The sequence below is a fragment of the Festucalex cinctus genome, chromosome 9 (genome assembly GCF_051991245.1).
Source record: "Festucalex cinctus isolate MCC-2025b chromosome 9, RoL_Fcin_1.0, whole genome shotgun sequence".
NCBI lineage: Eukaryota > Metazoa > Chordata > Actinopteri > Syngnathiformes > Syngnathidae > Festucalex > Festucalex cinctus.
The window spans coordinates 8,940,137-8,965,552 of NC_135419.1; the positions used below are offsets into that span (position 1 = coordinate 8,940,137).

General features: G+C 39.0%; 2 protein-coding genes and 1 long non-coding RNA gene across 6 annotated transcripts; 2 read left to right on the forward strand and 1 right to left on the reverse strand.

The window, feature by feature from the left end:
• Nucleotides 1-1,426: 1,426 nt before the first annotated feature.
• On the reverse strand, nucleotides 1,427-15,212 carry rgs14b (regulator of G protein signaling 14b). 3 transcript variants are annotated; one of them, XM_077531883.1, is made up of 19 exons: nucleotides 14,998-15,212; nucleotides 12,807-12,828; nucleotides 12,517-12,668; nucleotides 12,344-12,436; nucleotides 12,092-12,235; nucleotides 11,837-12,013; nucleotides 11,646-11,721; nucleotides 11,459-11,556; nucleotides 10,911-11,096; nucleotides 10,667-10,740; nucleotides 10,291-10,417; nucleotides 9,935-10,016; nucleotides 9,211-9,263; nucleotides 7,877-7,946; nucleotides 6,127-7,579; nucleotides 3,273-3,320; nucleotides 2,812-2,895; nucleotides 2,699-2,752; nucleotides 1,427-2,625 (listed from the first exon to the last, which is right to left on the reverse strand). In XM_077531883.1, exons 1-15 carry the CDS (start codon nucleotides 15,109-15,111, stop codon nucleotides 7,332-7,334), a joined length of 1,716 nt encoding a protein of 571 aa, XP_077388009.1. In that variant the 5' UTR covers nucleotides 15,112-15,212; the 3' UTR covers nucleotides 1,427-2,625; nucleotides 2,699-2,752; nucleotides 2,812-2,895; nucleotides 3,273-3,320; nucleotides 6,127-7,331. The 3 variants fall into 3 exon arrangements, with proteins under 3 accessions (XP_077388009.1, XP_077388008.1, XP_077388010.1); XM_077531882.1 differs by having other exon boundaries at nucleotides 7,856-7,946; XM_077531884.1 differs by lacking the exon at nucleotides 14,998-15,212 and adding an exon at nucleotides 13,726-14,098 and having other exon boundaries at nucleotides 7,856-7,946.
• On the forward strand, nucleotides 14,772-25,320 carry LOC144025636 (uncharacterized). The gene is made up of 4 exons (XR_013284930.1): nucleotides 14,772-14,978; nucleotides 15,073-15,148; nucleotides 24,293-24,399; nucleotides 24,516-25,320. It is a non-coding gene; the product is annotated as an uncharacterized LOC144025636 (long non-coding RNA).
• On the forward strand, nucleotides 19,045-23,402 carry arl3l1 (ADP ribosylation factor like GTPase 3, like 1). 2 transcript variants are annotated; one of them, XM_077531886.1, is made up of 6 exons: nucleotides 19,045-19,348; nucleotides 20,769-20,912; nucleotides 21,689-21,805; nucleotides 21,900-21,950; nucleotides 22,740-22,925; nucleotides 23,029-23,402. In XM_077531886.1, exons 1-6 carry the CDS (start codon nucleotides 19,331-19,333, stop codon nucleotides 23,074-23,076), a joined length of 564 nt encoding a protein of 187 aa, XP_077388012.1. In that variant the 5' UTR covers nucleotides 19,045-19,330; the 3' UTR covers nucleotides 23,077-23,402. The 2 variants fall into 2 exon arrangements, with proteins under 2 accessions (XP_077388012.1, XP_077388011.1); XM_077531885.1 differs by having other exon boundaries at nucleotides 19,056-19,372.
• Nucleotides 25,321-25,416: the final 96 nt, after the last annotated feature.

A 25,416-nucleotide genomic window follows, 5' to 3' on the forward strand; every position in this document is an offset into this window, starting at 1 on the left:
AAGATGGGAATTTGAAAATACCACAGGTTATGTGACGTGAACCTATGTAAAAAAAAAAAAAACTAAATTAAAGGAACAATAACAGATAAATATTTAATTTAAAATATTGTAAATTATGTTTAACCATTTGCAGTGTGTGTCCAGGGTTGGACTGGCCATCTGGCCCCAAAAGACACCGGCCCACCGGTTTTGGGGCCGATGTGGTGCTATTTCAATTATTATTGATTATCATTATTGATTATTTGACTCAATTTTACCCCAAATGGTCCACATAAAATGATGTGGCAGGCCAGAAATTGTCCCCAGCCCTCGAGTTTGACACGTGGTGTATAAAATAAAGCACAGATGATTCACACATCCTGTAGGCTAATTAATTTTGGCCTAATTTTTTTAGCCTCAATTTAATCATGCCTATACATTGTTAAAACGTGCTTTGTACCAAAAAAAAATGAATGATTATGTGTCTAGAATTTTTTTTATTCAGGGGTTGATGTCAAAAAGAAATGAGGACCGTTTTAATTTATAAAATAATAGCTCTGGTGCTGTGCTGCGTCAACCAGAAGTAGGAGCCTGCCATCTAGTGGCAAATTCTGGTCCTCCTATTATGTAGTTGTGTTTTAATTGCGTTAGGGAGCATCATGGACCGGTCGCCAGCCAATCACATGCTGGCACTGGACAACAATTCACACTTTAATTCACACGTCTGAACCATTTAGAGTGTTGCACGTTTTAGGATGTGAGAGGCAGCTAGAGTTTGCAGAGAAAAAACAAAAACAAAAAAACAACCGCAGCAATAACATGCAAACTCCTACAGGAAAGCAGGAACAGAGATCCCAATCAGAACTGTGAGGCAAACATGCTAAACACTAGTCCAACACACTGCCCGTTAACAATGATGCTTTTGCTTAATTACATTAAATCCAAAAGCTCTCTATATTCTAAGGAGAAGCTTATACAACTAGATATATGTGAGCAAATATACTGCATCATCACTTCTGATAGTTAACTGTCAAAAACTTACGTTTACTGGTAAATTGTAAACATGAACTACAGTGTTGGCATACAAGACAGCGGTGATGTTCCAGAAAGCACAAGGTGATCGGTAACAATTTGTCCATGGCCAGTTTTGTCACATCAGCAGTGCTAGCAAACAAATACTGTAGGCTTAACATGAGGGCCTCAGAGAAATTCAACTTAATAACTCCCACATCCTTTAGACAAATTGTTTTCCGAGCAGTGATGAGAGCTGGGACTCTGAGAGACATAAAAGCTCTGCGCACAGCTAAACTGAAGGTGAAGAAGATCCTGCTGTGTCGGTGAAATTACACTTGAACTACCCAAAGTCTTCACTTTTGTCCTTACAGATGATGAATGCTGCAGCTTCCTTGTGTTTGTTGCCTGGGGAGTTTTGACAATAAAAGACTCCTTTCTTGGTGCACAATGTTTTTCTTTTATTTAATTACGGTCCCATCTACTAAACAGATATACAGTAGCAGCAACATCATCCACATGCTGTATATCCTAGTTAGATTGAAGTGAAATTGAGAACGATGAATTCGGTTGCCATAGCAACAAAGATATGCAACAGTAACATCACCACAGTCTTATTTTGGTAAATGACTTTATTTAATTGTGACAAAATCACCTACCACGAGAGCCATTAAGGAAAAAGAAAAAGTTTCGGTTTGAATAGCAGAGTGGCCTTAATAATATCCTGTTGTAGGTTTGCGCTGCACTTATATTGAGTGGTGCACCGAATTAAGGGGATATACTTTTGCAAAATTGGTGCAGCAGAGAATAGAGAACCAACAAGTATCAACCCACAATTTGATACATTAGATGTTCCATAATTACACCTTCTGCTGGTAGGAGGCCAAGAGATGCGAACTAAATGTAGCGTTTGATATTTTTATTCATTGGCTACAATGAGCACTCAGAAAGATATTCATCTCTGCTGGAAGATGACCACATTTGCAAAAAACAACAATAATGATGATGAATACACCCAATCCACATTTTTCAATATTTACAACTATGGTCCGACTGATTAATGGACCAATATCAACTTTTAAAATGGGCTAAAATGAACTGTTATTCTTGCCATTTTTACAAACACATTACAACATAAGACAAAGACAATGATAATGCTAAATTCAAACAATCCAACCCCCCAAACTGGGCTAATCTTTCACTCTGTTGTAAAGTTTTAAACACTGAATTCACGCCTTTATTGTTGTGTTAAGGGCCCAAAAAAAGAAGTTATTTAATTAATTGGCTGAATAATAAGTCATTGGCATTTTATTCTGCCAAGTATCAGAATCGGTATTTCCCTCAGAAAATCTTCCATCTATCGGACCCTATTCAAAACAGAACAGGACAAAAACATGTTTTCTTTACATGCAACATCTTAATGTGCATCTACTGTATGTGTTTATGGCAGCTTACAATATTTAAGTCATGTCATATTTTTTAACATCTTCATATCGATCACTTTTCCTTACAACTGTGTCATTTGTCTTGTGTTCTGTGTATTCGTAATGGTATCTACATTTTGTTGATGACATTCGTTCATCCCTTCAATTCCTCGGTGGAGCACGAGGGCGTCTCTGAACCCTCAAGGCCCTCCTGCAAGACAGGAAGCTGTACAGTATGTCGTATAAAAGACATGTTGCAATAGAAGACACAAAAAGTAGTTCACCTTCACTCTGTCCAGGTCTGGTCTTCCTGGGAGGGATTTCTGAGAAGAAATGGTCTACAAAGAAACACATGATGGTTATATTATTACCGTAATTGACTTGAAGTTGTTCTCACCCTCTTGGACGGCTGCTGATGCGACTCCTCTATGGATTTGGAGCGGTTCCTCATGTGTTTCTGAGGAGAGGTACTGGTGGAGACCTTGAGATAAAAAAAAAAACATGAGGAAATAAAAGCCTTGGCTTCTCAAGTACATTCATTCATAATTAAATACATTGGGTTTATATTGACGTTTTTATTATTGTAATTTTCACATAATTTATCTTTCAATTTACTTCATAAGCAAAAGCATTCAAATCTTAGCATTCAGCTTTTCAGCATTCCTACGCAATTTCTGCAGAATTTGCACTTTGTTTCGAGTAAAGTTTGTAACAGTACTGAGGAAACTTATTCGTGTATAATTGAGGGGCATTATTGGGTCTTTTTTTTATGACTTTGGGATTGGCTTACTTCCTCCACAGTGATGTCACAATTCAAAAATATAATTAAAGAGTGTTATGATGTATTCATGTTTATACCTCATTTTTCTTCTGCTCCATGGCGGACTTCAATGAGGATGACTTCAACTGGAAAATAATTCACAATTCCATTAAGTAAAACCTACTGAAGAAGAAAAGAAGAAGAAGAAAAGCCATTCGGGAAACATTTTGCGCTAAGTTTAAAAATAAATGGCAGTTCTGTTCGAGTCACTCATCCAGCCGATGTCACGGCAGCATCGCGTTCATGTTGCCAGGAAATCAATTGGTGGATGTGCTTGTGCAGCCCATCGAAGTCACTGACTGACCCAGTGGGATGTTCCCAGCAGCTCATACGTTACATCAAATCCATTACGGCCACACCAAGCTGCTTCACTTGGCACACTCAAGGCACTTAGAATGAAATGTCCGCTATGGACCGAGGAGGAGGATCTCAGCAGGATGGCTGAGTACATCTCTGACCAGCTCACCGAGCAGCTAAGGTGACCCACATCGAAAAGATAGTCTCACCGGTCACTCACAATGTGAGAAATCCTGCTCACTCTTTGCATGCACGAACATGTCCGTGCTCGTATACAATGGCGTGCGCTACGACAAAAGCAACAGATTGGAGTCTTAAAAGCTAATGCGGGACTTTCTGCAAGACTGGGCAAACACAAAATGTTGCCTCTCAGTCTTTTGCATACGTTTCTCCCACCCATCATCACGTTTGGGCACGCAATACAGCAAGAGGAGGCGGAGTACGAGATGGGAAATATGTAACAGTGCATTAGTAGTAAAATGCAGAGTCAGTACTTCAGAGGCATGGCTGTTCTGCCGCTGATAGCTGGCCGGCTCGACAGCAAAAAGTAGTGGACATGAAGCTTCTAGTCAAGTGAGGCTCCATGTTTGGTTAACGTTACAGAAGGAAGGCTGGTAAACGTCAAGATTTACAGTGGCTATTAAAAAGTCTTCACACCCTTTTTCAAATGAAACATTTTGGGCACGTTGAGGGGGGAAAGAAAAAAAAAAAAGCCAAGATATCATTTTAAGACACTTCGGATTGTACTGTGACCTATGTCTATGCAACCAAATAAAAAAAATATTAAAGATTTTGAGCTAATAAATTAGTCTCGGTAATATGTTTTCATAAATGTACATGCCCCTTACATCCTGGGGATGTGGCTGTTCATAATTAATCAATCAATCATATTCAAACTCATGCTAAAACCAGAATGCTGTGTGCCAACATGGTCTGGTATTTTGGTTGTGTTCATAATTAGGGCCCAAGTTACTAATTCCTAACTGTGGTCACTATAGCACGTGTCAAACTCGAGGCCGAGGGCCAGATTTGGTCCACTGTCATTTTTTTGTGGCTCACAAAATAAAAATCAAGCATACCATCTTCCATGATGCTTGCTAAAATCTGTACCAAAATTTCCAATTGTCATATAATAAATAACACTGAGATTTTCAAGCATTTTCTTGTTACCAAATCCCTTATTACAGCAACTTGGCACAAACAGAATACTCGTGTATGGTCATATAATAACTCAAACTATAATTATGATCATAAACGAGTATTCTATTTGTGCCAATTGTTTTCTTTTTGTATATTTGATGCCTGTTATTAATTGTATATAATTGTGACAAATTGTGATTGGTTTTCTGTAAACTGCCAAAGTGATTAGGCGAAATATTGTAACTCTGTAACTGAGGGAGTATATTTTGACGTTTTGTTTTTGTCCTCAGTTAAAGGATCTGTCACACAAGAAATACGTAACCAAATAATGGAAAATAAGGGGTAGTATTATTATAAATTATCTGAAGTTCTACCTGCTCCTTTTGAGTACCACTGTTGTATAACTTTTTTGTGGTTTGTTTCTCTAACCCTGATGTTACTCAAATAAATAAAGAAAAAAATAAACTTACACAATAGTCGAACAAAACCATTATTCTTGACTTCTGCCTTCAAATATAGTTATCCATCAAATTGTGAAGTGTGTATATTATACAGCCCTGCAGAAGAAACCAGAACTTCAATGTGTCCTGTGACAAAATAAGTTAGACACCACTACCCTTAAACATGTCACTATAACACAAAACTGTCATTTTGAACAGGGGTGTGTAGACTTTTTATATGCACTGCATGTATTTTTTTTTAATGTATATTTATCACCGAGTCAAAAAAAAAAAAATGTAACCGAATGGCCAATAGAAATGTAATCAATATTTTTACAGGTTGGCAACTTGGCAACCACCTATCAGGACTGAACACAAGGGTGGAGCTTGGAACACTGCCGTCCAATGATTGGTGGACCAAAAAAATAAATAAAAAATCCCCATCCATGTCCCAAATGGACCGGAATGGGGGAAATGGACCAAGACATGTCAAATACATCTTTTCCTAGGCACTCCCAGATCCAATTTCATACCTATTATATGGTAAATAACATTTACAGCATTAACCAGCAATAATTTGCTGATTGTTAAGCAGACATGCATGCACATAGAGGGTGAGCGACCACCAAGGTGATCATGTGGACAGATCCCACAGCTGGGAAAGAACTTCAAATTGGGCTGACAGGGATGAGGACATCATGCACTTTGTTTGATCAGATTATCACCCACATAGAATCTTTTTTTGGGGGGGGTTGCCCGTGTGAACCAAGCACATGCAGGCTCAATGTTGCACCAGTGACATTCATACATTTATTTAATACAATCACTTCTCCTATCACTTGCCTAATGTCTATTCTGTAAGACTATAAAATGCAAAATGCACGGAACTAAGCTCAATTGGTAACAGCTACATCATTTCAGATCAAAACCGGGAGTACCGGTATTTAGCATTGGCATAGTACGTTAGACTGTAAAGGAAACGCACACAATAGATTAATAGAAGTGAAGCGCTCACCTGCTTTTTCGTCCTCTTCTCAGTGCAGACGTCCGGCCGAAGGAGATGCTCCCGGTGTCACTGCTGTGATGGAGTCTGTGTGAGCACTCGCACACCTCTCCCTGTGCCCATTCAGAGCTCCACCGACGCACCATTCATGCATGGATAGATGGATTGGATAGATGCACGCACACACACAGAGACGGGGGGGAGAGATAATGCCAAACACCTGGTATGCCAAACACGATCCTGTCTGCTAATGCTATGCATCATGGCAAACAGGAGGCAGATATACAAAGTATATTGATTAATGGATCCTTTTCCTTGAAATTGATTGTTAAAAGCTCTACGCTGCAGTCTATTAGTCTAATAAGACATTAAGCATAAGTGGGGCTATAAGGTGATATATGGATCTATATACAAGTTATAGGGACATTCAATGTTATAGGATAGGAAATAGTAAATCCAAATTTGGGTGCTAAGCAAAGACATCTGTGCAAATTAACTCACAGCTGATATGGGATGCAATGTAAATAGAAGAGAGTAGGGTTCATATTTGACAAGATTTTAATTGTTTGGATATTCGCCCTGAGCTGTTAAATCTACTTATTGACTCACTGCATTACACCACTAAGTGATAATAATCCTGAGATTTACAAGTGTGAATTGACAAGCAGAGCAGGACTTTTCAAAGTGACATCACAGCAAACAAAACACACTGGGAAAAAAAAAGAAAAGAAAACATTAGGAAAACAAGCAAACACACAAAATGGAATCCTTTCAACACGAAAAACTATTTGAAAATATCTTGAATTGAAACAACATGCAATATTCTTTGAAACTGTGAAGTCCTGCGTAGCTATAGTTTATAGTTAAGCATTGACATTGAGGGATAACTATGGGATTTGCAATCTCATTCAAACAAGTGAAATAATTAGAACCAAATGCTTTACTGAAAGGTACTTTCATTTTAGCTAAATTAAAATATTCACATAAAACACTCTCCTTATAAAGAAGTGTAGTGTTTGTCAAACATATCCTCATGCCTTCTTTTTTTTCCCCACCTAAAGGAGGTCAAACCAAGTGGAAGCACTTTACTGTCTGAGAGCTTATTTGTCAACAGTGACTAAAAAGTGCTGCACAAGTCATGTGACCGCATGAGTATTGAGAATGTTTACATTTCATTCTTTTCTGTTTTTTTCCCCCCATCCCATACACAAAGTCTTTCATAAAGATGTTTCCCGCAAATTTTTCTGTTCAGGTTCAGCTGAAGTAGAGGATGGTGAGTTCTCGGTAACCTTGTAGGGATGTGCAGCAGAACAGGCGGTTGTGCTCGACTCTTCGGACTGGGGCTCATTTCCCTGGTCTGGGGGCAGCTGCAAGAACAGAGGAACCTCGAGCTGTTCTTTGGTGAGAAGACCTCGCTGGTCGTCCACCCTGTAGCACTGGGCCCTCGTCAGCATGTCCAGGAGCCCTAATGTTAAGAGCGCGCACAATCTAGCATTCACTCAAGTAAATTTGGGTTATCCAACCACATTATCACGATTTTGTTGTAAACAAGAAGCAGCTCTCATTTTACAGCCTCTTATAAATCAGGGGTGCACACGTTTTACAGTATGTGCCAGTCACCAGGTGGCGTGCAGCAGAATAGGCGCCAATCTTCCTTTGAAAGGATGCGGATTGACAGCTCGTGTGCACCCCTGCTTATAAATTACTTCACCCTTCCTACATTACTGCTAAGGAGTCCTACCATCCATGTCGGGGTTCTTACTGGGCTTTGGTGGAGTCTTTGCTTTGTCGTTCTGAGGGGACAACCGGGCCTCCGGACCACCTGGTCCTGCCTGGATTCAAGACAAAGGAGACACATTTTGTTATTGAGAAAATTACTGGCAGGGTTTCAATTCCAAATAAACACGTTAACACAGCAACCAACATGTTATTGGAGGAAGAAGTACTCCCACATCTGCCATTGTGATGACTTGCTGTTGTGAAGGTAATTGTGTTCCAGCGTATTAGTAGCTCCTGAAACCATCGGGGGCGCTAAAGTGAACCACTGCAAATTTGTGGTTCAGTATTTCCCCCCCCCCACCTTTTGTTTTGTTTTGTTTTTTGCAGATTTTACTTAGGAACACAGCCTCACTCGCTGAAAAACTCACCTAATGCTAAGCTATGTCTAATTAATATCATGATTAAATAATCCTTTCATGATCCCAAAAGGGAAATTCAGATGTTACAGCAGCACACAAGAGATTGTTAAATACATAAATAAATGAATAAATAATAAAGGCTAAGAATTTGATATTATCCATTTCAGAAAACAAACTGGATTCAAGATGATGCTTTTGGTACCTACCCTTTGTGTTTAGCTTTTTGTTTGGCTCTCCAAAAGAGATACTAACATAGATAAGAAGAGATCAGACAAAGCCACTTCCCCATGTTGGGAAAATTGATTTTTTTTTAAATCCCCCAGTTCCAGTGTCAAGCTAATAATTTTTATTTGGCTATTACACAATTACGTGATTAATTCGAGGGAGGAAAAAAAAAATCTTAGTGGAAAGGTCTTTCATAAAGTTGTGTTGTTTTAACTCTAAAAAAATATAAAAAAAAAAAAAAAAAAAAACTTGTCAAAAATATTCACATGACATTACACTGAAGAATTTGTTATATACAGTATTGTATTGACTTCAGTATATATAGTGTAACAGATGTACAATTAAAATGTTGCTTTGGAAGCATCTTGTGGCCAAGTAACTATATGTAAAAGCGAGGAGAAGAACTTTATTCAGAGGCCTTTCAGATTTAAATATATACATATATATATATATATATACATATATATATATATATATATATATATATATATATATATATATATATATATATATATATACATATATATATACATATACATATATACATATACATATATACATATACATATATATACATACATATATATATACATATATATGTATGTTTTGATGGAATTAGTGGTATCCGTAGGCAATTAGAAACATTTTATGATGGGCATCAATCACTCAAGTTGTTGCTAACAGTTGGGGAGCACTGTATGCAATTTATGTTGCAAATTAGGCTTTGTCTCACCTGTGTGGCAGCAGCAGTTCCACTGGCTCCAGTGATGTTGCTTTGGTCTCTTCCTGCTCAAACGTAAAAAATTAAGTCAGTTTCTGCTGTGAGAAAACATTGATCACTTCATCGTGAAGCAAGAAAAGCAGTCATAGGATAAGGACAGTACTTTGGGTTGCTTTCTTATGTGAATCAAAGGCTTGAAGTGTGAAATTTGTGTTAAGTCAAAAGTGGCATGCTTTCTATTACGAGTCAGTGTTTGAGTTTGGAGTCAATGTTAAAAGGCTTTGAATGGATCCTCTTGTACTACAACAATATACTGTCTACTACTGTGTATCTTCCCACACAGCAAGTGTGAGAAGTTGAGACGAGGGTCGCTGATCTGAAGTGAAGTTGGTTCTGGTGTATCAGCAGGAGGCAAGTGGGTGTGTGAACTCGACATGGCATAGCATACAACAAACCAAATGGACTCGGACATTGTAGTGAGAAGCAGTGAGAGACACACTTATCAAGAATATATCAGGCTAAGAGAATGATAACTCCATTGACCGTAACACAGGAGAAAAAGTAGGACAGTAAAGTGGACGGTGAAAAGAATCTTTCAAGGATCCATTAAAGATACAAGTCAATGAAAAGGGAGAGGGGGGGGGGGGCATAGCATGTAATATCTATCATTAGCATTATGGATAAAGTGCTTAGACAAGTACTGTCAACAACAAAGTATCTAAGTTTGTATTTATACCTCGAGCTCTGTCGAGCCGCAGCATCTTATTGGCCAGTTTGAACACAATTGTGTTCATGTTCACAGTCTCGTCGCTGCCAACCTAAGACAACATTATACCATACATGCACATAATTACACAGTACACTTGCCAAATCAGCTTGGTAGAAAGATGTGTCTGATACAATGCTGACAACATTGATTATCATAATCTTTAAAAAAAAATAAAAATAAATAAGAAAAAATAAATATCAAATAGCTGCAATTCTGTGTCAAGAACTGGAGAAAAAAAAAAGTGTAATAAAATATCAATGATGTCAGTATTCCTCCAACACTACAAATTTGTGCGTATAGAAAGAAATATTAGAAATACTCACAATGGTAACCAGGGCCTCGTGAGGCTTTAGACTATGTTTTTGTAAGACTGTGGACAGGGCATCCTGCAATGTCTTACTGGACTTTGCCATGATTCCACCAGTCTTTCCAGTAAACACATTTTCCAGACTGAAACACACAAAGAGAAAAAGCTAGAACAGGATATCAAAATCAGCCAAGCGACTAAAAAAAAAAAAAAAACACCAGCAAATCTAACTTCACATCATAACAAATTATAACCAATAAAGTGTCAAGTGTTAAAATGGCTTTCCCTCTACAAGTGTGAGAGCAGAAATGTTACAGTGTGTGTGCGTAAACCTGCTAGGGTAAGAAAGACCAAATATAACCCTCGGAAATGAGTCAAGAACAATGACTCACACAAACATCACCCGAAGCTCAAGCAAAACCTGCTGATCTCTTAGTACAGCGCAGTCCTGGTCCAGTGATAATGGCTGCAAAGGAACATGGACCAGAGGTTGCGTCATTCAGACTTCATTTGAAACATTAATGAAGCTTGGCAAAGGAAAAGCAATCATCGCATAACACCTGTTGTCGAGCAAATTTGGGATGTGAAATGTTTCTTTCTTCCAAAAGACTTAGTCATGACCTGCCACATCCTCACCTTGTCCTTGCCTTTAAGGTAGATGATGACATCTTTCAGTGAGAAGCCTCTTTTCTCACATAGGCCGGCCATCATGTCCCTGATGGGCAGGCCACAAGGGGTGGGAGCCAGGGAGGCACTCCCGTCAGGCAGGTAGACGCAGCAATAGCCGGCTTGTTCCGGCGAATGAGGACACGGTTGGCCATTCTAAAGAATTTGGGGATATCTTTAAATTTGAAGAGATTCTTGAAGTAATTTACATATGATAGAAAATCAGTTCAGCTGGTTAAACAAAGAACTTAACTAACATCTACAAACTAGAACACACCAAGTGTGTCAATTTTCAATTCCTGAGATTATATCAGCGTTGTGTTCAACAAAACAGGCCCATATTTGACACCAGGTAAGAAAATTTGGGTGTAAATGGAAACAAAATCATCATTTCAAATATATATATAATTGTGATATTTCTATGGAAGCTTGCCATGAGCTTTATATGTATTTAATATGTGCCTTTATTCAATAAACTAATATTAACGCATTCAAATCATTGTGAAAGCTGCACTGACCTCTGTCGGCCTGTAGAGGGAGTCAAGCTCCACATTACTGTTCGACTTAACAGCTTTTTGCTCTCTGTGATAAAGTGAAACATTGCTGTGGGATGAGTCTAAGATCAGACAGAAGAGAATACAATGAGATAAAGTTGAATGATTCACATTAAAGTCTAATTTAGATAAACAAGTAAAAAGATCACACCTCCCCAGGAGCCCCTTTTCTGTCGCTGTCTGTTGGTCTTGCCAGCTGGGAAAGTGCTTTCATCCGACTTCTTGCTCTGTTTGAGACAGTAATGACCTCATTACAAGGCTATTAAAACTCAGATCCCGGATCAGTTTTGCAAAGCAATTCACTGACTTTTCATTTATCTTCCTTCCCTGCCTGGGTGCTACCTTTTTGTCACTTAAGTTTGGGCTCCGATTGGCCATATCCTCCCAGGATACCGTGCGAAAAGGTTCCGCAGACAGCTGAGGTAAACGTTTGCCTTCTACACTTGCCAAGGTGCAGCTTTGGTAGAGAGGAGAGCGCACAAAGCGTCTGTAGCTGTCCATCTTCATCAACTTGAATATCTGGCACACACAAAGGGGGGGAAAGTGGCCAAAGTTGTAATTGTCTGTTTGTATTGTGTAAATGTTATTTCAACAGACCTGTGCTTGAGCCTTGTTGAACATATCAGGAGTGGGTTGTTGCAAGTCTTTCCCATCTTTCTTGGCCGTGTCATCGATGTTGATGGAGTGGGGAGCACTTTCAGACAAGTACGTTTCATAGATGGAGCGAGCTCTTATTTTCAGCTACAAATACATCACGAGAAACAGGATTTTTCATTTTTGGTTCACTGCAACCTGATCCTCAGACCGATCCAATGACATCAGCATAAAAAGGAGGGAAAGCAGTCATACCTCATCCAATGATGTGGCCGGGATCCTCTTGAACTTCTCACACGCTTGCCAGAATAATATGTTCTCCGCACTCACTTCAGATTTCAGAAAGGCCTGCAAGAAATATGCACAAGACAATTTACCGTAGGCGCACACCTACCTAAACAGCTATTTGATTATGTGTTGCATCCCACTGTAAAGTAGTTGACTCCACTGGGGTCTTCCAGGAGCTTCTCAAAGGAGACAGCCCAGCTTAGCACACTGTTCGCTGGGTAGGCCTCTCCGCCCGGGGTCCCAGGTAGGCTGGAGCTGCTGCCTGTACTGCTCCATGTAGACATATTCAACTCTGCACACATCGGCAAAACACACACACCCATTTACAAGAAAGGATAAGCACAACAAAAGAATGAGGTTGAATCAGATATGTTCTTGTGTCGTGCATCGACTTGTTCCACTCTGCGATTAGCAGGCACTTCATGCTCACCTCCGTCTGACACTGCAAGGCTCTGTTAACAGAAAGTGGAAGATGGGGTGAAGAAAAGAAAGCTCACAACTTTGATATAACCATTTTTCAGAAGACACATTGGATTTAGGATGCTTTGGCTCTAAAGTGAGATTCTATTCAAAAGAGTAAAACTATAAACAGCATTAGATAGAACAAGTGATCTTAAAATGCTTCATTATGACCTTAAAAGGCAGATTTTGAAGTGCCAAACCATGTTAAATGTTTTTGTTTCATTTACAGTAGCAACAAACGGGCTGCGCAGGAAGTGGTTGTGACACTGATGGTTGGCTCTCATTCAGCTTTTGGAGCCTGAGACGCCTTCATGCTGAGAACAAACCGAAAATTACTTGGTTCTCAGTGAGAGCGTCGTTAAGCGTTGACAGCAGATATTAACAACTCTTGAACACCTCAAAGTGTGTCTTACAGGAGTCCAGCAAAACACTTTAAAAAAAAAAAAACACACACACACAATCGTAAAGGCATCAGTGCACACTTGAAATGATCCAAAAACAGAACAAATTTTCATACAAGCGTCTGCACTGCCAATGACAGGAACAGGCACATCACACAAAACGAAAAGCGTCGCATGCCCATTTCTATAAATAAAAATGAGCCCATCCAGGTCTTTTCCATTACAAAAGTATGCCATCAGGCATGATCACACACAGCCTACACATGACAGATTGGCAAATAGGCCTTGTGTGGTTTCTCACTGTCCATTTTTAGTAGCAATAGGAACTGCTCAACAAACGCCCTCACAAACACTTTATGAGCACTTTAATAACATCCAAACCATTCTACATGGAGATCTGAGGACTCCTTACTTCGCCCTTTTAGATATGAAAGACCTTTCTAATCGAATAAAACTAAAACACTTTTGGTAATCTTTCTTACTTACCATGTGGCCAACAGGAATCCCTCGAGAATTACAATTCTTTGCCATGGTAACCACGACACCGCACTTGGATGTCCAAGTACAATTAATGCGACACCCACGCTGCCTGATGACACAATGAAGGTCTCCACCTAAACACCAAAAACCTCTTCACTTGGGTTCCCTTGGTCACTTCCTGCCTGGGAGTCTTACCATAGCAACAGGCCACAAAAGAGGAAGTAAAGTTACTATGATCACATCACACTGTTCTCAAGCAATATCTTGAGAAACTGAGAGCTTGTGTTAGAAAAAAAAAGTGAAAAGTGAACTCCCGTAAGCAACTAAAACCACCACAAATACCACTCAACTTGTTTCATACTTTTGATTAATTTGCCACCGGTTGTAGTTCATCTTATTTATCTTGAGAACTTATTGAAAATACATTTGACTGCCGATAGTGTAGTGCAGTGGTTCTCAACCTTTTTTCAGTGATGTACCCCCTGTGAAATATTTTTTTTAGCCAAGTACCCCTAACCCAGCGCAAAGCATTTCTGATTGAATAATAAATAATAATAAATAAAATAATAAAAATAATTTTAGAAAATAAATAAAATAATAATAATAATAAGAATAAGAATAAGAATAAGAATAATACAGAGTGCTGTGCCATCATTGTCTGGGTTGTTAAACTTTGGAACTCCATTTGTATTTATGTGGTCTCTTGAACTATTTGGAAATCAAAAGATATAACTTAAAAAAATAATAAATACACCATTTAATTATAAATAAAAAATGTGCACATACAGATTATTATCAACATAAAGTGTCATCTTTTGGGATCATAGTTAAGTGATTGACAGATGACACATTGGGACAAACCACTTCTGATATGGGGGTAATGCTGGGCTTTTTGGACACTAAATTTAATTGACTACTGAAAATAAAATTCATTTTATGAACATATATTTTTTAGAAATATTAACATATACTTTTTAAAATATATTTTCAAATCTCAAGTACCCCCTGGAGTGCCTTCACGTACACCGAGAGGTACCCGGACCCCCATTTGAGAACCACTGGTGTAGCGCACACATTTGTCCATCTGATGTCATGTCAGTTTGTGCTAGCATGTTATTTAGGCTACTTTGCCAGGTTAATATCATGGATTAGCCGCATGTAAGGTGGTTGGTTTGCATTGGGGGGAAAAATGAATGCCTTAATTAAATGAAATTGGGTAAAACATGTACAACTGTGAAATTCTGGGAGCTCACCACCTGGTCTGAAACATTGGTTTACCTTTTCACTGTCCATTTTTTCAGCCCGCCACTTGTCATATCTTCTTAACTGTTTGTTTGCCATCACCTTGGCCAGGTGGGAGAAGCGATGATAAAGTCCCTTGATAGCAACCATGCTCCGTCCGGGAGTGGAAACCAAAGAGAACGCGCAGGTAGGAATTGATTGACAGCTTTTGATTCTCCTGACATTCGCGCTGGGGTGTTGCACCAGGTGAGATAGGATGGCTTAATTGCGGTGCCTTGCTAATTGCTAGTTAGCTGCTAACGTTAGCTACCAAGGCCTGGATATCAAATATGTTGTTTAAAGTGTTATTTTTACATTTTCTGAAGTCAAAAATTCCTCTATATTTACTTGGTCTGGTGGCGTAGGTGGTGCAAAACAATGGTCATTATTTTTTTATTTAAAATGAATTTAATTATAACTAGTTGACCAATAATTTAAGAACATTTGAACTTTGTTAATTTTACATACATTTTATTTTATTTATTTTGAGGAAGAACATTGAAAAGATGGTAAGCACATCCGCCTCACAAAACTGAGGTAGTTTCAAATATTTTGGTTTGTCTGCTTCGCCGTTATGAGTTTTTTGGTGTGAATTTCAGAGTCGACCTACCGAAATTGCATGTTATCACCAGGCTTGCAAGTGTTTTCCCCAGGTTAGGGATCTAAACTATTAGCTCACTACTAATTACTATTGTGTGAGAAATAGTTTTGAAATTAAAAGAGGCTTTAGAGAGAATAAAGGAAGGGTAAACTTATTTTGAATAACTTAATTGTCTGAGACAGGCTGCTACATTCAAATGTACTGCTTGTGTAACCTACTTTTACATACTGGAAACATACATATGCGTTTTTTGGGGGGCCTTGAAAGGTGCAAACAGTAGAGTTTAGTAATAAGCCCCATGGCGTACGTTAGTGTAAATTGTTAATGTCAGGTTGTACTCTGAAAAGCAGCAGTGCTCTGCTGGGCATTGTGCAAATAAATATTGTGTGGGAGGCACTTTGCATGACCTGATTAAAATAATACAGAATATTGCTGCTCCAATGTTGCAGTTCATGTTTCATTTTGTGTGCAAAGGCAGCGTGTCACTGTGGGCTGCTTCTGCTTCGTAATAATTTCCCTTGTGGATGAATAAAGTATCTATTTATCGATATATCTTTTGGATTTACGTCTTTAGACTTCTTTTTTGTCTTTTACATCCCTCTGTGCTATTGAATACGAATCAACAACAAAACATCAATACTGAATTCCCTTTCCTTGCCATGACTCCCAACACAAATCTATAAAAGATATATTAATAATAACTCATCCAGCTGCAATTCAATTCTGTCAAAATGTGAATTTGCATTGTCTTCCTATGACAATGCAGTGAACATTTCCTCTGACATTTATGAGTGTTTGCCACTTGGTGTCACTGTTAGCAGCAAGAAGATAGCTGTCTCTAGCTGGAAAGAAGTCAGCTGAAATGGTGGTTCAGCTAGTGGAGATTTGAAAAAGAACCTTTGAACTGTAAGCTGCAGGAAATTACTCAATAAAGTAAAAGATTGTAAGATAAATTCTATACAACATACTGTCAAAAGACAATCAAGAAAGCTCTATTAAAAAAAAGAAAAAGTGTTATTCTCAATCTCTTCCCAGTCCAGTGTAGGATACAAAATGATGATGACAATCAATTGCCATTATACGCAGGCTGCCATCTGTCTCCCGTCCTTTCGCAAGGCCAAGCTGCCTAGCATCTGGCTTCCAATATAATTTAGGCACAAACACGCTATTGATCTGAGTGTAATTGAAAGCAAATATGACAAATCACATTAAGTAAATGTGAGCCCCTCTTCTGGCCTTTGTCTGCGCAGAAGTATGCAAATTAGGAGAAGGAGACACGGGCAAGTCATGGTGGTCCTCTCTTTTTACACTGACACACTTTTTATCTACAATAGCAGTCGTCCCACCAAGGTGGTTAGCAAAAAAGGGGGAAAGAATCATGGATCACATTTAGGGAAGGGATAGTACAGAAAACTTTATTTGGCCGGTCTAAACACGGTATTCTGATTAATATTGCCTTTGTGAATATGAGTTCAGCAGCAAAATCCACCCCTTTTTTTTTTTTTTTTTTTTTTTTTTTTTTTTTTTTTTAAATCCATTTGGGTGGTGGCCATTTTGCCACTTGTCCACTGAAAATAGCATAGTCAGTGATGTCAATTTCAGTCAACAGCAACTGGCAAAATGGCCGCCCTCTGAGATGGATTTAAAAAAAAAAAAAAAGTGTTGTATTTGGCAGCGTAATTTAAATTCCATAAATGCAATATTTATCAGACTGCTATGTTTAGACTAGTGGGGGGCACATTGAAAATATTGTGTAAAGAAAATGTTTGGGTTGACTTCCACTTTAAAGGCATACTTGACTCATTGCGCCATTTTCAGCAGTAAAAAGATAATATTTGGTCTATAATTAATGTGGTAACTTCATTATTTTTCATGTACAAGTAATACATTTAAAAAGTAATTTTCTACTTGCTGGCAACTGATAATGACATCACCTGTACTGCGGAAGTAGGTAAACGACCAATCATGGCTCAGTTTACTGAACAAACCCATAAAACAGGTGAGCCATGATTGGCCGTTACCTATTTCCTCAGCACATGTGATGTCATCATCAGTCGACAGCAAGTAGTAAAAATTACTTTTTAAAGGTATTACATAATTGTACATGAAAAATAATGAAGTTAGCAAATTCATTCTGGACAAAATATTAACTTTTCACTGCTGAAAATTGTTCAATTAGTCAAGTATCCCTTTAAGGTATCGGGAGGCTACTGATGCCAGCCACAGATACTTAAGACCAAAAAAAAAAAAAAAAAATCTAACCGAGTAAGTCATCCTTGCAGTAATTGGTAGTGAACCATCAACTTTATCAGAAGGAATTGATCGTCATTGTGTTAAATTATATTTTATACATCATAAGTACTAGAGGTACGGAGAGTACTCAAAGAGTGGATAGTCTTACTGACATCGGTCTGAACAGAAGAGGTATTGAACATCCCTAATCACATTTACAGTATATGTTATCAGGCGTTTTCCCGGTTTGTAAAGCAACCAAATAATTTTGAGGTTTTGGATTTGAATCCCGATTCAGGTTGGCATGTTCTCCTCGTGATCACCTGGGTTCCAAAAGCATGCATGTCATTAATTAATTCAAGAGTCAAAAATTTGGCTTAGGTGTGAGGTGAGGTGACAGATCATTTGTTTTATGTGCCCTGTTATTGGCTGACAGCGTAGCCCGTCATTTGATTTACACTCTGAGCCTAATGAGGACAAGTGGAAAATAGATGGATGGATGGATTTTTGTCAAGATTGTCTTATTTGTAAGTGCCATATTCTAGTTGAACAAGTGCTGATATTGCAAATTAAAGGAAAAAAAAAAATCTACCTCAAGCATGAATACACAGTATTAGTAAGTACCTATGGTGAATGCTTTCAGGACCATTTGCACAGTACAGTTCAAGCCACTGTGTAACACAGCAGTGGCCACACCCACTGAGCAGAAAGCTTGTGTAGTTGAGCAAAAGAGCCTCAATTTTTTTTTTTAATCCAGACACAGAACAGGCGTGCTGAGACTAATCCCACTGAATGCCCTGCTCACAGGAGCGCTCACTAACAGACACGGTGCAGCTTTAGACAGGCAGCCGTGGAAAAGATACATAAGACGATGGCGCTATCAGCTCCTCTACCAGAGAGCATTGGATGTGGGGATGGGTTATTTATGAGTCGCTGCATCCGCTCCGGAATAAATTCAATGTTATAATCCTTCTGAGGTGGCAAAGTGTTCGGATCCATGCATACTGTCAATCCTCATCTTTGCTTTCCTGCATTAGCAGCATTCCCGCCCTCAGCCATATGGCAGACGGTCCCAACTGTGTGATAATGTGCATGTGTGTGAATGTTTACTTGGTTCCTCCTGTAGCAGGTGGCTAAGGAGATAATCCAGGTAAAGCCACTGCCAAGTGGAGATGGAGGGATGGACTGAGGAAAGGGGGTGGGCGGATGGATGGATGGAGTGAGTGGCCTTTGTATGGACTCCTAGGGCTAATTCTGGCCTTCTATAATCCTGCTCCCGTTCGCCCTCCCCCTCTTCCTGCTTGCCATCTCCACACTGATGGTTTGGTGCAATCGATGACCAGGTAGACACAAGTTCACACCCTTAACCGAAGGTAGAGGTTGAAAAAAGAGGCTGCGTGTATCGTTGTGGCTAGCTAACCTGGAAGGCGCATGAGTGAGCCTCATTGGAGAATGTAGCATCGGCCCTCCAAGGCAAGCTAAAGGAGACGCGCCACCATGGGAGAAGCTCAGAAGGTTAGTGGAGGGATCCAACCACAGGTTAGCCAACTTTTCTACATGTTCAGACTGTATGTGATGAACTAAATGTGATGTATTGCTCAACATCTGGGTTAAAATGTGAAAACAAGCTCATGATTATAATTTTAATGCCTCCCCTGATGCAATCATCCATTTTATCGCAATTTAAAGCGACAGTGCCTCATTTTTAGTCGCACAGCAGTGTGTATTCTGTTTGGCGCACCTTGATTTAGGCTAATCACGTTACATCGTGCATCACTACATGAATGGAGACGCTATTCTAAATGAAGCCTCAGATTACGTCTTACAAAACAGGGCTCAGATGATGTATGAGCTCTTTGTGCCAGGGGAGCTTTGACTTCAAATCATGAGCAAGTCAATTATATTTTGCCAATTTCAGGCTCGGTAGTCCATAGTCAAGTCGTTTGTTTCATGGTATTACATTTATTTGACGGACACTTTTGTTATTAATATTATTTATAGATATTCAGTATGGTTAAGGTTTTACAAAAGTTCAAATTAACCTATTTTTTTCATAGTCTGTATCTTGCACTGTTATGTATGTGTTTCCCAACCTTTATTGAGCCAAGGCACCCATTTTACATCAGATAAATGTCATGACACACCAACTAACAAATATGACTCAAAAAGGAGCAATACTGGAATGATGATCTCATTTTGATTGTGAAATTCGGGACGGTTTAATTTTTAGGAAGCTTCACAGGAAGCAATGACTTAAGATAATTCAACTGTTCTGCCTGTCACGATACGTCACTAGCATAGATAGATGATAATTTATGATCTCTCTCATCAAGAGGTGTCAGACGATTTTTAATCGTAATTAATCGCATGACTTCAATAGTTAACTCACGATTAATCGTAAATTTTATATCTGTTCTGAATGTACAATAAAATATTGTCTTTAAATTTTCATACTCATTAACCGAAAAGTGGAAAAACGTTAAATTAATAGAAATATGGCTGCATGTTTTAGTCATTGATACAGTAATTTTATAATAATGCATCAAATTGAGTTAAAATTAAAAAAGATGTAAAAAAAAAAACGAGTGTGATATAGATTTGTGTTTAGGTCGTTTTCTGCCACTAGATGGCATAATAACATTTGTAAGACGATGGTGATAGCTCGGTGCATTTTTCTTTTGTAAAAAAAAAAAAAAAAAAGAAATAGCCTTAAAGGAACTTTAACTCAAAATTAACACACTAATATTGACACCCCTAAACACACTGCATGCCAAGGCGCAATTGGGAATCACTGTCGTGTGTTAAGGTCTTGATTCAATGTATCATTATATTTTGACTCTTGTGCATCAATACTATACTGTAATGTATAACTTGCCATACAAAAACATTACACGCAACATCTGAAAGGCCTCCCCCGCCCATCCTGTCCATTCAGGGCTTACTCTCCGTCATTGAGAAACTAAAGGGAACCAGCGAGCAGGAAGTGCGAATCGTTCTTTTGGGCTTGGACAATGCCGGCAAAACCACGCTGCTCAAGAGCCTCGCCTCGGAGGATGTCAACACCATCACACCTACACAGGTGAGGTACTGTAGTGACACTGTAGTGTCACTTAGTTTCTGTCCGTGTGTCATATGGGTTGCCTAACTCAGCCAAGCGCTGCCTTGTCATGTAATTACAGTATGGCAACATCCACAGAATCATCACATGTAGCTCTATCACATTATTTAGCGTTGTTGCAAATCAACATTTGCATTTTAAAATGTTTTTGAGAGTTCTTTCTGAAGTAACAATATATTGCTTTTAAATGTGCACTAAAACAGTAAGTAGGTACATTCGATACATTTTTGATTCTAAAGGAAATTGTATCCAATAAAAAACATAGCAATAACAACCACACATGTGGCAAGAAAGTCTACACCACAGTAAAAGTAATGTTATTTGACCATATTGGAGAGTGGTATCGTCTGAAGGATCTAATTTGGTGCGACAGCTGGACCACTGCAGTCTCGCACTCAAAGTAGGGAATTTATTCAGATGACTTGTGACCTTCGTGAATGTGCACTGAATTAATTGGCCATATGGTTTTAACATGCCAATATAAGCACATATTGTTACTTTGTGTGAGTCTGCTTATTATTCAGGATTGAAATTTAAAAAATCTGATTTTGGGGAAGTCAAAATTGCTGAAAACAAGTGTTTTCTTCTCCTTAGGTCTGTTCATAGTTTTTGCACAATTTCAATTGAAAAGATGCTTTTGAACTTGATACAGACAGCCGTGTGTTCCTTCCAGCACATTGGAGTCAACTACAGTGAGTGAATATCATAGTAACTTCAGGCATTGTGTTTCGCTACAGGGTTTCAACATTAAGAGTGTGGCCTCTCATGGCATGAAACTCAACGTGTGGGATATTGGGGGGCAAAGGAAAATCAGACCTTTCTGGAAAAAGTATCTGGAGAACACAGATCTGTTGGTAAGTGACAGCAAAAGTCAAATAAAAATGCACTTTGCACCTGTGTGAATTGCAATCAACTGTCTGAAGCCAATGTGTCGATTGCTTCTTTCAGATTTATGTTATTGACAGTGCGGACAAAAAGCGATTTGAAGAAACTGGATTGGTGAGTTTGATTCTGAAATAAATGTTATTCTCACCAAAAAAACAACATCTTGCAACAAACCTGCCCCTGCTTTGTTTTTGTTTTTTTCTTAAATAAATAACACACTTCACAGTTAAGTTGCTTAGCAAGCAATCTAGTTACAATACAGGATTTGAAGTGTCCTTTACGTCTACTTATTACCTTTTAAAATGTTTTTAAACAAAAACATAATGGACGGGGAAGTTGAAACCTTGCATACTTCCTTTTACAATAAACCTCAAGAGGGTCTCAAATTTGCATTCCTATATGCACAACACTCACTATCAGCCATTTCATTAAGCACTCTTGCACTTGAAAGTTGCAAATCTTCCATCGGCTTATCAGGAATATATATGAATTTATGAGCAGGAATAAATTGGATATTTGAAAAACTGCACGCTAGTCTAAAACGAGACCCAAATGTGGGATAATCAAATAATCACATGTAATGAGATACAGTGGGGAAATTCACTGCTTACAACAGCAAAAGACAGTGACAGATTTAAAATTCATACAATGTATTGAAAAAGAAGTCTTATCAAGTAACGGGATGAGAAAGAAAATGAAAGGTTCTTCACAAAAAGTGAGTCACAATTGCTTAACTTAGCGTGCATATTTTTGGAGTATGAAAGGACGCCACAGTACTCGTAGAAACCTCAGACAATCATGAGGACAGCATGCAAAGTCCACATAGAAAGACCAGAGATTCAAACCCAGAGCCTGTGACTGTGAAGCATGCATCATGCAGCTTAACGTCTTGTTTGCCTGCAGGAGTTATCCGAGCTGATAGACGAGGAAAACCTGAAGGGCGTTCCGGTGCTCATCTTTGCTAATAAGCAAGATCTGGCCACAGCGTCGCCGGCCAGCGAGATCGCCGAGGGTCTCAACCTTCATACGTACAGAGACCGCGAGTGGCAGATTCAGGCCTGCTCAGCGGTGTCTGGGGAAGGAGTTCAGGTCAGCTGGAAACGATGGCTTTCCTTATTTCTCCTCTTACTAAGCGTTAAGAGAGTGCATTTGAAAGGTTAAAAATGGTTATCTTATTTTTCTTGTCCAACAGGACGGCATGAACTGGATTTGCAACAACATCATGAATAAGAAGAAGTGAGCCCAAACAACATGCAACAAGCAACTAGTGTCATTTCCATGTCAAAACACACACATACACACAATACAGATGTGAATTATTTCATTATATCGTCTGTCGTGCTATTAAATATTTAGGCTACGATAAGAAAATTAGGTTTGTATCGTGTTTATCATTGCTAAATGTTTCTGCCCCCTCATCCCAAAGATCATTGCCCGGTAATCTTGTGAAACTATGCAAACTATGCTTAAATATGTTAGTACTGTTGCCATCCGTACCATTTATACTGTAGTTCGATGTGGGTGTATTTTGCAGATTTTTGACCATAAAATGTTAAGTCATCTTCATTTGATTTTGTGACTTTCATTTCTAATCAGTCTGAAATGTCCTTATCTTAAATGATGAGGCAAAAATATCATCTACCCACCATACCTGTATGAGAGCATTGTATGTCATTCTCCTTTACTCTCATTGCTGTCATTTGCAGAGTTGCATTGAAAAGAATCCCTGTCTTCACTTGTTTGTCCTTGGACAAATGTGCCCAGAAGCCCATGCAGCTGTTTTTTTTTTTTTTTTTTTTTCCCTCACCTTCCCGTACATTGTATTTGAGTTTGACCCTGATGTGCATTTTGCCGTCATAACTCATATTTAATGGCTCTTTTCTTGCTATCATGTGGAGATGTAATTACACATCTGAAAGCATTTCAACAGCACATCAGACTATGTTAGCTTGTCTTCCATATGAAGTGATTGCTTGATATTTGAGGGAGGGCGGGAGGCCCTTTTTGTTTCACGTTCTGACACAATGATGCTGAATGTGGTGAAAATCTCCATGGAAACACAAAGTAGAAGCAATCCTTGAACATTCCGTGGGCGTCTTCATCTGTTGAAGGAGCTCTGCGGGAGGCAGTGGGAACCATTTGGAGCGTGAAAGCACACTGCATTGTTCAGTGGTGCTTCTTTAACCAACAGGTGGCAGTGCAAGAGAAATATTACTGTCACATCGCAAGTGTTTTAGCACGTCACAGTCGAGAGGTTTCGGGTTTGAATCTCATGTACACTTTGTACGTTGTGCTTCTGTGTGGTACTTCCTACATCCCAAAGACTTTACATCCAGATGTTACAAAGACTGAATGGAAAATGGATGAATGGGTAAAATCAAATCGAATCAAAGTGTGATGTCACGTTGTCACACGAGTTTCCATAGCAAACCTCCTTGTTATTCTCCATCCGCCAGCTCCCTCTCTCCTCCAGCCTCCATCCTTTTGTACGTCTGTCGCTTAATCATAGCCGCAGTCCTCAAAAGAAGACGTCCTGACAGACTGGATGAAAACACACACACCGGTAAGGACAAAAGATATCCTGTGCCCTTTTGTTTTTTAATCTACAATATATTCATATGTTCCTGATTTATGCTGAACCATATCAGTGAATGGTACATGCTCTTATTTTTCCTGTAGGGCTCCAGTTATGCCAGAAGTCACCCATCCTATGTCCACACTAACCGCACCAGAGAGCCTCCACACCACACAGATGACCTTTCGCCCCCAGACCACAACTACACATCTTCCGTGGGAGGAGGTGCACATGCAAGTGCACACCGTCGTCATCGTGGTGATTTTTTGCGCCGTCTGCCTCCTGCTCCTCCTGGCGTTCTTTTACGCCTTCTGCTTCCACTGCTCCATCACCTCAACGCCAAGAGAGTCCCACAGCGGCACCGGGAGCAGCATAGATCGAGAGGATGCCACCTTTAGGTGCACCTCGACTGAAGGCCTGTCATTTGGGAATCGTGTCTGACTGGCACACTGGATCGTTGCGTTTAATGGCGTGTATGATATACCAAACATACAAGCGTCACATAATCATTTATGACTAGTTGATGTGGCCTTGGAGCACATGGAAAGCTAAAATGAAAGAAAAAGTCACTTTTTGCACTTTTTGTTAATTGTATATAAACCGTTTACAGGGTTGTGTAAATGTGTTTATACGTTGTGTTGTTAAGGATCATATTTTCTTTACTTTATAGTGGGATGCATTGTTTCCTTAAGTCAGGGATATGCGGTCAGGGTAGGCAGGAGAGGCAGAGCCTCACTTTCCCCTCCACTGCATGTGAAGAGTTAAAAAAAAACAAAAAAACAAAAAACGTAATGATTAAATTATTTTCCATTTTAGGAATCTGATCCACATTTTACATATATTTTCTTTTCCTATCTGATAATGTCAATGCTTTTATCATTAAAATTAATAAATAACTGAACTAGCCAATTCCACATGTGCTGGTATTCGAGTTGCTGTTTGTGCCTGTTTGCTGAGTTTCAATACTGTACTCCAATGGTGCAATGTGTAGAAGAAAATGTGGAG

What these genes read in the sequence shown, in the direction of transcription:
- rgs14b (XM_077531882.1), bottom strand. Translation starts at nt 15,111, where the DNA reads ATGGTTGCTATCAAGGGACTTTATCATCGCTTCTCCCACCTGGCCAAG. An exon ending in GTGGAGTCAACTACTTTACA is followed by an intron (nt 12,437 to 12,516) that starts GTGGGATGCAAC and finishes TATTTCTTGCAG; the next exon opens with GCCTTTCTGAAATCTGAAGT. An exon ending in CAAACTTAAGTGACAAAAAG is followed by an intron (nt 11,722 to 11,836) that starts GTAGCACCCAGG and finishes TGTCTCAAACAG; the next exon opens with AGCAAGAAGTCGGATGAAAG.
- arl3l1 (XM_077531885.1), top strand. Translation starts at nt 19,331, where the DNA reads ATGGGAGAAGCTCAGAAGGTTAGTGGAGGGATCCAACCACAG. An exon ending in GTGGAGGGATCCAACCACAG is followed by an intron (nt 19,373 to 20,768) that starts GTTAGCCAACTT and finishes CTGTCCATTCAG; the next exon opens with GGCTTACTCTCCGTCATTGA. An exon ending in ACACCATCACACCTACACAG is followed by an intron (nt 20,913 to 21,688) that starts GTGAGGTACTGT and finishes GTTTCGCTACAG; the next exon opens with GGTTTCAACATTAAGAGTGT.